General features: G+C 43.2%; 1 protein-coding gene and 2 non-coding genes across 4 annotated transcripts; all 3 read left to right on the top strand.

The window, feature by feature from the left end:
- nt5c3a (5'-nucleotidase, cytosolic IIIA) lies at window positions 1-12,345 on the top strand. Of its 2 annotated transcripts, none has more exons than XM_041045228.1 (8): window positions 1-372; window positions 9,414-9,512; window positions 9,684-9,753; window positions 9,919-10,051; window positions 10,156-10,245; window positions 10,339-10,501; window positions 10,593-10,793; window positions 11,221-12,345. In XM_041045228.1, exons 1-8 carry the CDS (start codon window positions 235-237, stop codon window positions 11,320-11,322), a joined length of 996 nt encoding a protein of 331 aa, XP_040901162.1. In that variant the 5' UTR covers window positions 1-234; the 3' UTR covers window positions 11,323-12,345. The 2 variants fall into 2 exon arrangements, with proteins under 2 accessions (XP_040901162.1, XP_040901163.1); XM_041045229.1 differs by lacking the exon at window positions 1-372 and adding an exon at window positions 7,367-7,455.
- A 533-nt stretch (window positions 12,346-12,878) lies between these two features.
- trnap-agg lies at window positions 12,879-12,950 on the top strand. Its single transcript has one exon. It is a non-coding gene; the product is annotated as a tRNA-Pro (tRNA).
- A 580-nt stretch (window positions 12,951-13,530) lies between these two features.
- trnap-agg lies at window positions 13,531-13,602 on the top strand. The gene has a single exon. It is a non-coding gene; the product is annotated as a tRNA-Pro (tRNA).
- The last annotated feature ends 795 nt before the right edge of the window (window positions 13,603-14,397 follow it).

Below are 14,397 nucleotides of genomic sequence, written 5' to 3'. Positions count from 1 at the left end.
CGTGGTTAATCTTGCTGTAAATTTTTTGAGTTTTCTGGAAAGTTGTTTAATTTTTAGTTTTCATAGTTATTAGGTTGGTTTGGTGGGTTTTTAGACTGCTACAGAGTGAGTAGTCTTGTGCTTCATAGACGATCTTCGGCCGCGGGCTGCACCAGTAGGAAGGCGCCTCTTGACAGAGGAAAGGACGGGACTCTCCGGGCGGCGGGCTGGTCGGTGGAGGAGCAGCGGACCGTCATGGACAGGACGGCCGTGGTAAAGGTCGGGGCCGCGGCCAGTGCCAGCGTCTGTGCTCTGTTCGGCGGAGTGGTACTGGCGCAGTACATCGTCGCCAAGAAGAAGCGAGCGGGCAAGAAAACCAGGATCATAGAGATGGTGAGTTAAAAAAAAAAAAAACACTCGCTCCACGTGCGTCAAGGTGAGATTGCACATAGGAAGTAGAGAAGTTTGGCTTTCAAAATAAAGGTGTAAAAGCTTTCACGGGAGCATCGCGTCATGGTGTGGGGGGTTGACAGCAATTCTTAATGTGAGTTTCAGTATAGAGTAGGGACTTCGGGGTTTGGGTGTATTGCTGTCTTAAGTTTGACATGATTGCTGTTAGAAAAGCAGCGATTAATTGTTTTCGTTACTGCTGAACACGATACACAAGCAGTGCACGATAGGATAGGATATTGTGATTTGCATTTGTCAGTGTCTTGTGTCATCTTATTGACACAATCATTTTATTTTATCAATGAAAAAAATAAGTGAATTGATTACGTTAGCGCTGCTGTATTTTGTCCCATGCAACACCTTCATAACGTAGCAACACATGTATGCCTTTATTTAGAAAATCGTGACCGGAAATGCGACGCTGTGCTCTGGGTATTTTGACAGTAGTGGCTCTACACCATGGTTATACGCAGGCGTTCCCTAACGGCATCTGTTTTTAGAGGTCACCGGCTAGCTTCTCTCCCAGCAGAACGAGCAGCAGCTTTCCGGTGTGAGACCAGAAAGCTTCGACAGCTGACCCTCGTGTCAGTGATGCTCTCTGCAGCCCGTTCACTGTCCTGGGAACAGCTCCGTGCTGCTGCTGCTGTTGTCTGTCGTTGTTGTCTGTTGTTGAACAGGCAGCACGCAGGTTATGCAAGCTGCAGCAGCACTGACACTCAGTCCAGCTTCCAAACCAGTCCGACAGGAATCAGGCCGACCTGCTGAGCCGTAAACATTCCACACAAACTGCACAATGTGAGAAAAACAGGGGGAAAATGTCGTATGTCAAGATTATTGTGAAGTAAAACAACAAAAAGAAAAAAAGTGCAACACAATGGGTCTCTTCATCATTTAAGTTATGGTGCCTGGCTGTCAGCGTCAAAAAAAGACGTGCAGACAGGAGAGAGAAACCTTTCCATCTTTTTTATGAATTGTGGGAACTTTTTTTGTCAGAATTACACTTTATAAAAACTATATAAAGACAGTTATTTTATTACCCTATGTTTAGCTCAGATGCTGTTCTTTAAATACTCTGTGTGAGAGGGTATAGTTACATATCTCTTTTAGCATAACATAGTTTCTAATATGTGGCACCTGGATGGTGAACTTGCTTTAGCTCAGGGCTTATAAAGGATATTTAGACTTTGAATTTTGCAGCTGTAGGAAGGCGGTGCCATATGCTCCGTCTCTGCTGTTATCTATATGATTCATCCCTGAGTTATTTGACTCCACCTATGCTCCTGTTTCTATGCACTGCTGGCTGACAGGGACTCTAAAACACGCATATGCTCATTTGGGATTCCCTCAAAGCCGCTTTTCACATTTCGTTATTTCCAATAGAAACAGTTGATCACCTTGCAAAGTGGCTGCTGTTGCAGTCAGATACTGTTTGTAGTTTCCCTAGCACAGAACCTCCCCTCATTAGGTCATACATCGGCGCTGTCCTGCAAGTTTGAAGCTCGCTTTTTACAGCAGCACATCTGGTAGTGTTTGACAGAAAGCATGTGTAGTTGAGTAACAAATTCATTTACTTTCAAGCGGATCCACTCCCAAACATAAAACCTAATTATTTCTTATTCCTTTAATAGTATTTTGTTTTATGTTAACATACTTTTGACTACCTTACATCATTGTTGATACAGGAACTGAAACTTTTAACTTTTGTGAAATACAAGTTGTGAAACATACCAAAGTAAGCGAGAGGCCAAACACTGACATTACGTCTCATCTGTGAAAGGGACGGTCAGAGATGAGACATGACACTTTTTAATGACTGAGTTAATTTCTCATGACACTGGCCTCAGTGTGTGTGCCCTGACTGTGAGCAGCTCAGTCAGCGCGTCAGCTGACTTTAATATGGTTACAACAGAGTGAGTAGGAGGATTCGTGGGAAGCTCCTCAGGTGTCTCTGTCTTTGTCCTTCCCCTGCTGATGAGATTAAGCTTCATTATCAGAGCTCACATTGATTGATTTCAGCCTTCCAGAGCTTCCCAGATAAACTTTCATTCACTCGTCAAATCGAGCGCTGTTGTGACAGAATAAAAACATGAAGAAAAAGACTAAAGAGACACACTGACCAAAGTGCAGAGCAGCAGACTGCCCTTTGTTGTCTTTGCTCTGCTGCTAATCCAGGCGTCTGGTGAAAGAATCAACCTGAATGATTTTTAGGACGTAGTAGCCGCTGTAGCTGCTGTACAGAAACAGTTAGCTGTTTCCTGCCCTGACCTTCAGCATGGAAACTTGTGACCATCTGCTTTTCATGATGCTGTGGAAGAAGCACAAACATCCGCTCTGAACTCCGGGAGCCCAAAACCATACGACGGCATCTCAGCGAGGCTTTCATTCTCTATCCTGTGGTGAGGTTTTATATGGACATTCCTGTTTGTGAGTTTTGTGTCTCTGGCAACTCGCTACAACTTCTAAAACCCCGTCTCTGTCATTTCAGACATACTTGAGCACCAGAGAAAAAAAGCACATTCTTCTCTTTATTGCCTGAAACCACTGTGGTGTTTGTTTACAGCAGGCCTGTGTGCTGTCACTGCTGGTTGTTACATATTTGTTTGCTCACACTGCAGCAACTTCCAAACGAAACAACACAAATATCCAGTGCTGAGGAGGTCAGAGGTCAGAGCTCCTCGATGATAGACAGAGTTAATTTAATCCCTCAAAGAGATTAGAGAGAGATAAAGGAGGGAAAAATGTTTTCATGATATAAAACTCATTTGATTTTTGAAACTGTGTCCATGGTATTGATAATTAATCCACATGTACAGCAGAGGATCCTAAAACTCAAACATTTGAATGTGACACAGCACAGTGGAATTTCACACTCAACATATGTTTGCAGTTTCATGCTCGTACGTCCTTTACGTTCTCCTCTTGGTGGCTGCTTTAAATTAAAAGCAGCTTCCCCACAAACTTTCAAAACTCTGCCATCATTACTGTATTTTAAAAATCATTCAGTCATACAGAGACAGTTTGTTGAAAATGATGGATTTTTCCTATTTGTCCCACTGTCCTTCGCATGTTTAGCTGTCCAGTTTAAAACGGCCACATTTTCACACATTTCTTGTTTCAGACTTGTGTTTTATTGTTAAACTGAACAATGGATGAGAAGCTCAGTTGAATCCAAACCAAGCACTGACTGTTTAACACAGTAGTGTGCTACATGTCCTCTGTAACTCTGATTAGACTGTAGATAAACCCGTCTGATGTCCACCATGTTAAAAATATATGTTATAAACTGGGTCCTTACTGTGTCACGGTCACGTTAGTCACAGCAGCACCACACTCTGTGAGTCTGACTCAACATAATGCTGCAGATTATTTGTCTGAGCCTCTGAGGAGACAGTCTCACACTTTGCAGTGATGATCCACTGAATTTCACATGGTCCTGCTCTGACTTCTGTCTCTGAAATGTCCTGTTCCTTATTGTCAATAATTGATCTCAGCGTTGAAATGGTTGGAAAAAAAATCAATGCCCATCGTGTATCTGGAGCCCAGAACGATGCTATAAATAAGATTACATTTAGAATGAACCCCCCAGCTCCAGCCAAACACCTGCTGAGTTCAGTCAGACAAACCCTGATACGCTTCTTCATCTCGTTATTGATGTTGTCAGTATCAGCAGTAACGAAACCAAATTCACATGTGGCCTTTACTGCGTTTTTTAGCACCGCTGCTCATTTTCCCTGAAGCTGAATAAGTAATAGCACTCAGGTTGTTTCAGGCTGCTGGAACTGGCTCTTCTGATATATGGAACACAGTTATTTTTAATTTTATCAGTCACACGTTTTTTTTTTTTTCTGCTGTGACAAGCCGAAGTGTCTGATGTGTCAGAGCTACGTTCCTTGGTTAAGTGGAGGAGGATACCGGAGTGTGTTTCACCTTGTTGACCTCTGGAGGGCAGAACAGAGCCACACTCGAACTACAGGTCTGCGGCTTCCTTTGAAAAATAAGGTTGTGTAAAGCCCTGATCTTCGCAGGTCATAGTAAGTGACAGATTGTTGTGTTGATGATACAACAAAAAGCTGAACCTTCTAAACAGGTAACTAAGAAGCCACAGCACATTCATTCATCTATCGTACAGATAAATGTGCTATAGATGACCAGTGAGTGAGTGAGTGAGTGAGTGAGTGAGTGATGAAGTTACACCACTGGTTGGTCAGCTGAGTGTTTCATCACCGGCCGTTGCTCTTTCTAAATGAATTGGCTCAAATAGCTCATAGCACGTCCAAAGCCTTTATGTTCCACGCTGCTTTATCAGTAGCAACAGATGACGTGGCTGTCACTGTGACAACAGAAGCAGTTCATTGAGTGAGGAGGAAACTGAGGGAGTAAGTATAGTAGTAGTTCCAAAAACATTAGCAGAATTATTAGAAGAGGTAGTAGTAGTTCCCAGAATCTGAGGTTGTGTTGAGGGATGACGAACAACAGCTCATGAGCTGTCACCTGTCGAGATGTAGGGGAAACACTCAGCGGGGCTCTGCACTTTGTCCTTGATGACCTTTGACCCCAGCAGGCCAAGGCTGGGTCACAGCAGCCTGAATCTGTCCGTAACCTTTGCTCAGGCTCGTGCAGATTAGGTGGGATTTCAGAGGAACGTTGACTGGGATTTCAAAATAACGCTGGCAGAAGGTCGAGGATGCAATAATTTGACAGCAGGTAGAAAAGTCAGAGTCACTCTCTGTGTTTTACAGCAACATTCAAAGTCGTATTTAAATCAAGAATTTAGAAAAGCTTTTGGCTTTTGGCAAATTGTTCGCTCCAATCAGCTTTTCTATAACAAACCCACTGGTTCTTCTTAACATCCTTTCATCCTCACTCCTTACTGTCTGACACCGCAGGACATCCACTGCTATGATCATAGCAGCACCCTCTCTACAGGGGCAGTAATTACACCCCCATGCTAATGTGACATGTGACAGCAGCATTTCATGGAACGGGGACTTGATTGTACCTTTGCATTCGTGTGACAGAATGTGGTGTTGTAAACTTTGTTCCTCACTCACGTGCTGAGGTTAAAGGTGAAGCGTGTCAGCGATGTGTGACGGTGTTGAACCAGGCGCACAGTTTATTTCTCTCTAATGCTTATGGGACAGAGCAGAAAACAAGCGAAGCAGCAGTGGAGCAGAGTGGAGCAGGTCACCTTGTTTGCAGGCATCCAGCTGATTAGATTTAGCTTCTAGGTTTTGTTTTCAGAAGAGACTTTGCAGATAATAATAATAATAAGGAAACAACAAATCAGAACCAGGTGAGCCAACCAGTTGTTCAGTCTCAGACCAAACTGATTTAACTGAGTCGTCTGCAGGCGCACTGCTTACACTGTTTACTCACACCTGGCATTTTATTAGGAACACAGTCCTACCACTGGGTAGGAACTCCCTTACTCTCAGAACAGCCTCTGCTCCATGTTGACATGATTGTCAGCTGCACATACAAGCTGTCTGTGTTTGAACTAAACTGTGTTTTAGTACCCACTGGGTATTCTTCCTGCTGACGTTCTACCAACAGCGCTCTCTGCTCCTCTCCTTGTAAATCTGCGACTGGTGGAGCGGTGTGGTCTCTCTGAGCCTGATGTACAGCGGGGACAGCGCTGTTATTGTGGCGAGGTGTAATCGGAGAGTGTCGACCTAGTTTTTGGGAGTCGTGGTATGCAGGCAATCGAGGTCGGCAGAGGAGAGGATGAGGTGGACTCATGTTCCACTCACCTCCACTGTCTTACATCAACAGCTCCAGCAGCACAGAGCTCAGCAGGAAACTAAGCCTTGTTCAGCAAAAACTGAGCTGGACCAAGGTTCAGATGTTACACAGAAATCTTTTTTTTTTTTTTTGTTCTCTAAATAACTGTGTATTCATGATAACTTGTCATATTTCCTGTGATGATGATTTTGTTTACAAATTGACGTTTTGTGTTGTTTCTTCTTTTATAAGTTACATATTCCCACTGTAATCTGTAGTTTCAGTGAATTGTCCAAACTCTTTAGCATCCTGTTAGCGAGGAGTTTGTGTTTGCTCACACTTGACGTTACCACATTTCCAGATCTCATCTACCAGAATCTACAAGTTTCTCAACCAGTTACCAGCAGCAGTAACGCATTACACCAATACACACATTGATCGGACATCATACTGATTTCACAAATACACCAGAGGAGGAATCTGGGTCAGCTGATGCAAGAGAGGTTATGTTACACATAACACAAGTACCTGATCAACCTGAAATCTGTGTGTGTGTGTGTGTGTGTCATTAAAACAAAATGGTGGACATGTTCAGACTCAGCTGGATAAATGTAAAGACGCTGCCTGTTTCTACACGTGTGTATGTTTGTGTTATGACATTGAGGCAGCCTCATGAAGATAAGTGTAAGACACTGTAAATCCCCTCTGTGTGTGTGTGTGTGTTAGGCATGTCCGTGAGCTGCGTGTGTGTCATGTGTGACTGACCATTGACCGAACAGCCTGGCGCTCTAACTGAACCTTGACCCGTGTGACCTTTCATGCGGCCTCAAGCTATTTACCGCGTGTGTTTGTGGGGGGAGGGGTGCGTGTTGTGTGTTAAAATGTGTGCACTCAGCAGTAGTAGTGCTGAGGCGAGTGTCCACACCCTGTGATTGATTTTAAAGGTTCTTCTTTCAAGGGGTCAAAGGTCACATCATTGGAACAAGGGCTGATTACAAATGTCACTTTTCCTCCTCTGGCCCCATTCCACATCTATTTATACTGAACTGTATTAGTGTTTGAGTGTGTTGACATGGGCCAGCTGTCAACACACTCATACACACCGTGCATGTGTGTGTATATATGTATGTGCGTGAATGTTTGTGTGTGTATTTGAGCCTCTCTTTACAGGGGGAGGGGCTATGCTGTCTAATCTATGCTGGTTGGCGGCCCCTCCCTCCGTGACGGTTGCTGTAGATATATAAGCCCTCTGCAGCCACACAATCTTTTCCTCACTCTTGCGTTAGCTGAGACAACAGACCTGAGGTAAGTGTGTGTGTGTGTGTGTGTACGTGTACATTTGGCTGTGTTTGTGTATGACTGGTTTTCAGCTCATAGTGACTGTTAAAAACGTTTAACTGTAAAAATTCTTGCTATCATCAAGGGAAAAAAACCCTCTTAAATTGTTGCATTGTTTCTAATCATTCAGATGCTTTGACCTTTGACCTTAGTATTTATTGTTTGTAATGTTAATCCAGAAAATGAGGCTTTTTCCAGACCCTTGATTTCTGGTCATAACCTGCTTTTGCAAAAAAGCTCATGTCTGTTAAACTGTTCAAAATATGAAAAACAAAAAAAAATCAGCCATAGAAATGTGATGAAGCACATCTGCAGAATGACTGAAGCGTGTTCAGAACACAGTTTTGTGTAATTGTATGTAGTACAGCAGTACTTCATGTGTTCAGAGCATTTGCTCTCAGTTCTTTGGATGTTGCATTGGAAGAGCAGGTTTGAGTGTCACTGCTGTCGGGGGAACACCCCCTTTTAAACCCGACTGCCTTTTCACAAGCGTTCCTAAACTGCAGCTTTTATGACCCTGTAAATGCAGAGCGTGTTTAAATAGGTCGTCCCTGAGGCAGCCCATTCAAAACCTGTCATTTAAAACAAGTGTGAGGCTGTCAGTCTGTACAGATATGAAGTTTAGGAAGCTGTGTTGGGTCTCTGCACGCTGAGATAATCCTATGTGTTTGTGTATGAGAGAGAAGCTTCACAGACGCTTCGTGATAAAGGAACTAAGTTTTATTTTTAGCTCGCGGTCTGAGTATAATGTTTCTGTTGGATTAGGGTGATTTATGAAGTGCTGAGAGGCCCAGCGCTGATCATAGAAGAATGGGGGAAGTTGTGTTGGGTGTTTGCGTGTTTTAGTTTTTCGGTTGTTTGCTTTTCATCAGCATAGTTTACATCTGCTGTATGTACAGTGTGTTTGTTGCTCCTCCTAACAACCTTCAACTACCAATGTTATTACATCAGAGAGACCATTTATATATATATATATATATATGCAGATAAATGTATGTATAGAACAGATAAGATACATAACCATGTCACAACCAGCTTAACGTACTCATCACATGGTGTAACTCATAACATGGTGTAACTCAAGTGGCGTTGTTACCTAACAAGCTGATTTAGCATCTCAACACAAACACACACTCCTTCCCTGCAGCGCACCATGTCAGCCAAACTGAGCCTGCAGGCGGCTGCCACACAGAGGCTTGTTGAAGGTTGTGCTGCAGTCGACCGTTCAGGTGTGGCTCACAGGTGTAGCTCACAGGTGTGGCTGTCCTGGTGTGGCTTTTAGTGAAAGTTTCAGCAGTGAAAGCAGTAAAATGGCAGAAAACATGGAGTTTTTTCTTTCTTTAAGCCTTTTAATGCAGTATTTCACATAACGATCCTCAGCCTTGACAGACGTACCATTTTGTGCTGGTCAGGCAGAACCGACGCTGACGCGATGAAGGGCTGAGGTTCAGCCCCTCTCTTCGGGGTGTTGCTGTTTGTGTGTTCGTTCAGCTTGTTACACAACACCGACAGATTCCAAACATCAGCTGTTTCTCTGAAACCCTCGCCAGGACTGTGAGCGTGTGGACCAGGGAACAGTATGTTCATATACACCGAAGCCAACGTCAAAGAAAACTGTCAGTATATTCAAGACAGAACATGTAGTCAGATCAGTCCTTCAGCACACAGTTTCAACAGATGCCTCAAATTTAATCTCAGTCCAAATCAGCTCCAAACTCCACTTTACTGTGCTCGTCTTTCATTTCATACCAGAGCTCAAACCGTAGATAACCCTCAGGGTAACGTGCTGCAGTTAGAATCAAATATCAATAAGATATCTGTGATTTTCTGTTAGACGATTGTTTAAGCATCAGTTTAACTTCCCTCTCTCTCTCTCTCTCTCTCTCTCTCTCTCTCTCTCTCTCTCTCTCTTTCTCTCCCTCCAGATGCCTCAGTTTGAGAAGACGACGGTCCACATGAGGGACCCTGAGAGGGTGGAGCAGATCATCTGTGGTCTCATCAAGGGAGGAGCTTCCAAACTACAGGTAGACACTAAGTGTTTTGGTAGAACAGCGCCATCTTGTGGTGAAGCTGACAAGTCTTTATTGTCTGGGGAAAAACTTCTGTACGTTACTTTAGGTTCCTGTGAGCTCGTCTGTTTCCTCTAATGTGTCTGATTCTGTTTTTTTTTTTACTCTGTTTTAACTCTGTTTCAGATCATCACAGACTTCGACATGACGTTAAGCAAGTTCGCCGTCAACGGCAAACGCTGTCCGACGTGTCACAGTACGTCCACTAAGCAGGAGATTTTCCTTAGTGTTTCATTATTCACCCACATTTTGGGGGAAATTTATCTCATTTTAAATTCTCAATTTGACAAGTTCAACACGTTCTTCTGCCTGTTTGATAATTGCATTGGATTTTTGTCGTTGTGCTTCTTTCTCTGTGCAGATATCATTGATAACTGCAAGCTGGTAACAGAGGAGTGCAGGCAGAAGCTGCTGCAGCTGAAGAATAAATATTATCCCATCGAGATTGACCCTAACCTCACCATGGAGGAGAAATACCCGTTCATGGTGGAGTGGTAAGTCACACACACACACACACTGTCAGCACACAAACAGCACAACACAGTCATGTAGGTTGTTACTCACATGCATCTCTGAAAGTGTGTGTGTATATTTGCAGGTATTTTAAGTCCCACACGTTACTCGTGGAGCAGCGGATAGAGAAAGACAAGCTGCCAGAGGTGGTGAGAGAGTCTGACGCTGCGCTCAGGTACGCCGAGGAAGAAGCAGAGGAAACTTTGCGGTGGAGACGTGTCTCTGATTTAAATGTGTGAGTGACGGAGTTTTCTGTGCTCGCTTTCAGAGAGGGGTTCGAGCAGTTCTTTGACCGCCTGCAGCAGCACAACGTGCCTGTCTTCATCTTCTCTGCTGGTCTGGGCGACGTCCTGGAGGAAATCATCCGCCAGGCCGGAGTCTACCACCCCAACGTCAAAGTGGTCTCCAACTTCATGGACTTTGATGATAATGTGAGTTCTGCGTGTAAAGATCGATGGCTCTGTCCACTGTCTTTACGCTGGTTCCTCACCGTGCTCACTGGTCATGTTCTTCGTCTCGTAGGGCGTCCTGAAAGGTTTCAAAGGTGAGCTCATCCATGTGTACAACAAACACGACGGCGCCCTGCGGAACACAGAGTACTTCAAACAGCTGAAGGAATACTGCAACATCATCCTGATGGGCGACTCGCTGGGGGACCTCAGCATGGCCGACGGAGCCCCCAGCGTGGAGAACATCCTCAAGATCGGCTTCCTCAACGACAAGGTACAGCCACGACACACACGACCAGGGATCCTAAAACACACAGACTGGTTCTGATTGATTTCACAACCTTCAAAGTACTCGGTAAACGGAGGAAAGGTGTGAGCTGCACTCAGAATAATTAAAAAGCGTTTGAGGCTGTTGAGATTCCATGATCAAGGTTTTGTGTTTGGCTGCTGCTGGTCAGCATGTAGTTCTCATCTGTACATTCTGGCTGTGCCTGTGTTCTTGGTGGTTACTGGAATTAGGAACAGGAGTTGCATTAAACTGCAGCATGTAGAATTCCTCAGTATCGTTTGAAAGCTGAAAACAGTGTTTGTGCACTGCTTGCTTTCTGCGGCGTCTCCATGGTGACGGCCGCCGTGGCTGCTCGGAGATTCGTGACAGAAAAGCGTCTCCTGATAGTTTTTCCTCCTCTCTGATCCTGCAGGTGGAAGAGCGATTGGACAAGTATCTGGACTCTTATGACATCGTCCTGGTGAAGGACGAGACTCTGGAAGTGCCCAATGCCATCCTCCAGAAGGTTCTATAACTCCACCCCCAGGTTTACCCCCCACCCACCCACCCAGCCAGCCCACTCCTCTCCTCCCTCCCATCCCTCCCAGCCTCTGGCCTGTCAGGCTTTTAACACCGACCTAAACCTTTGTCTCAGGTCCAGGCTGGTCACTGTCAGACCCCTCGCTCTGGATCCCACCAGCCGTCTTCTGACTCTGTCTGATTTGTGGATGTAAGAAACAGAAAAACAGTGTTTACATAAGCTTTTTCAACCCGGTGTTCTAATTTGGCTTCATATCCACACACAGAAGAAGCAGCTCTGTATTTTACAGGTGAAACTTTCCTTTAATGGCAAATGCCGCTTTTTCTTTGTGAGCCTTTGAGTTTCAAGTGTTCTCCATGCCAGTGTTCATTGGGTAAAAAGGCATTAGGTTATGCTGATCTTGACCTCTAGTGGTCAATAACAGGAACTACAACAGTAAGAAAAAAAACCTTAAACCAAAGTAACAGGTTGATTCCTGCAGTGTTTAAGTGCTGCAAAATGACAGTGGGTATCTAAAGTATAGTTTAGTTCATTGTTTCAGTAAACATAAAACGCACACCTGTCTGTGGCTCAGTAAAATCCACCTTTTCAGTCTGTGGTAAACGTAGAGCACTACCTCTGAAATATTCATCTTTGGGTTTTTTTGGGAGGTTCAAAGCTAAAATGTCACTGTCTGCATTTGTCTCAACATGTTGTGTTGAATGTTCCCTTTGACCTTGTATGTGTTTTTAAATGTGCTGCTATCACCTGCATGTTGCCTTCTCTCATTGTTAAGTTTATGTCAAAGAGATGGGAGAGTAAAACAAATATATAAATATATATATATATCAATAAAATGGAGAATAATGTCATAATGTATATGTGGGCATCATATGGAAATGTATATTGTGTCATGGCATTTGGAGATATTTCCAAACATATAGACCGGTGTGTTGTATTTTTATAAGCAGATGGCTTTCTCTTTTCTTTGATGGTGTGAACTGAAAATGCAATAAAATGTAATTTTGTGAGCCGTGACTGGATCAGAGAAATCTGAACTGAAAGCTCTGGGTGTGGTGCTAGTTAAAGGAGCCGTACAGCGTGTAGAAATTATACAGCAAAACAATTGTCAAACACCAGAGATTTTATTATTCTAGTTATACTGAGGTAAATGGTCAATTCCTTTAATATTCATGGCTTAATGACACTGTTGCTGTAAATCACTGAGCGGGACTGAGCACTGGCTGACACATCAGGTTATTCAGCAGTTTCTCAGCCAAGCCCCAAACAATATACTTTGTCAGAATATTTGTTTATCAATGCAAAATCTAATTTACAAATATCCCACATAAAATTACAGTATCACCAAGATGTGACAGCAGATGGAGGAACTGCGGCAACACACCCAGAAAAAGCCTTTAATAATAAAGACGCTAATAAGTGGCTGTAGTACCACGGCTGTCCTGTAGGCGGCGTGACGACGGACAAGTAACCAGACGAGGATTTACAGAGGTCTGACCAACGTGGCGCCTTGTCAGCTCAGAAACAGCTGATGAAGGATCTGTAAATATGGCTCGTTGGTCTAGGGGTATGATTCTCGCTTAGGGTGCGAGAGGTCCCGGGTTCAAATCCCGGACGAGTCCTCATTTATGCCTTTGGAGATGAATCCGCGGAATTTTGATTCAATCAGATCAACAACAGACTTGGTATTTGTTTGTTTCTGGAAACGTGATTTGCAGTGGAAACCAAAATCTCCCATCCTGTAAATGTGACAACTAATAATGCACATTTTCAAATCTTAGTCTCTTTAGTCTTTACAAAGCGATTACCAAGACAGACTAACAGAATTATTTCTGGAATAGGTGACAGCTGCAGATTGATATACCTTTAATCCAAAGCAGTTTAATATCAAGAACATCAGTTAGAAAACAGTAAGCAGTATTTGTGACGCGTGTAGGGAGAATTTTATCAGGTTACCTCAAAGTTTTATTCAAGTACAGTACTTTAAAGTACTTCAAAGTAAAAGCTAATTTACTTTCCTACCGTCTCTGATGAAACAGTGAACCACTCCTGCAGGTCTGGGATGGCGCCTGTAGATGGCGCTCGGTCACCAGAAAAAAAAAACCTACAGCTGTGCCTGGAACATCAGAGACAGAGAGATCCAGAGACGACGTGGCATTTACAGAAAACTCTGAAACTCAAGGATTGGGAAGTTTTCTATGTGGCTCGTTGGTCTAGGGGTATGATTCTCGCTTAGGGTGCGAGAGGTCCCGGGTTCAAATCCCGGACGAGCCCTCAACATTTTTTTTTTAAGCCATGGACAAGATTTAAAATTAAATTATCATTTCTCCTTAGAAGAATTTACACAAGAAGTTCAAACTCCTTAATGTACAGAAAGTACATTAAGGAGTTGTGAATCCTAACCTGACAGAGCCCACATGATTATACCAAACTCGAATTTTATATGTTACACTATATATATATATATAGATATGTGACAGGATAATGCACATGCCTTACTTGGTATTATGTTTTTGTTTTAGCTTCAGTTATTGTGCACTAAACCTTACATTTTTGCCATTCAGATTAGTGTCATGCAGTTCAAAGGCTGTGATGTTTTCAGATCTCTCTCAAGCTATAATCACTACATTTATCTATAGTAGAGTGTGTTACCAGTGTTTAGCATGTTCTTTAGTTTTAGTTCCATGTCTTCAAAATGAGTTATTTTTGTTTTCTCCAGCTATTTCTTTGGTTTTCACTGCTTTGCCACATGTTAAATAGAGTGATTGCATGTTTATTCCAAAATGACTCCAACTACTGTTATAAAAACTGGCCCTTAATTACTCACAGTACCATCTGAAAATCAGACTGGTCTGTTGTCCTCTTTTCTTCCTTTAATAACAGGAAAGCACGAACAGGAAACATTACACACAAAGAAAACTGTTCATACCAGGGACACAACCTGAATACACTTGACAGGAAACACAATCAGTAAAAACAGACACATAAATAAATAGCATGTTTAATGACAATACAATGTATTTTCACAAACTGCTTATCTTTAAGGTCTCAAAACACAGAACCATGTTG

Source organism: Toxotes jaculatrix, chromosome 8 (genome assembly GCF_017976425.1).
Source record: "Toxotes jaculatrix isolate fToxJac2 chromosome 8, fToxJac2.pri, whole genome shotgun sequence".
NCBI classification, from domain to species: domain Eukaryota; kingdom Metazoa; phylum Chordata; class Actinopteri; family Toxotidae; genus Toxotes; species Toxotes jaculatrix.
The sequence above is the reverse complement of the archived record's forward strand: the minus strand, read 5'-3'. Positions and strand labels throughout refer to the sequence as shown.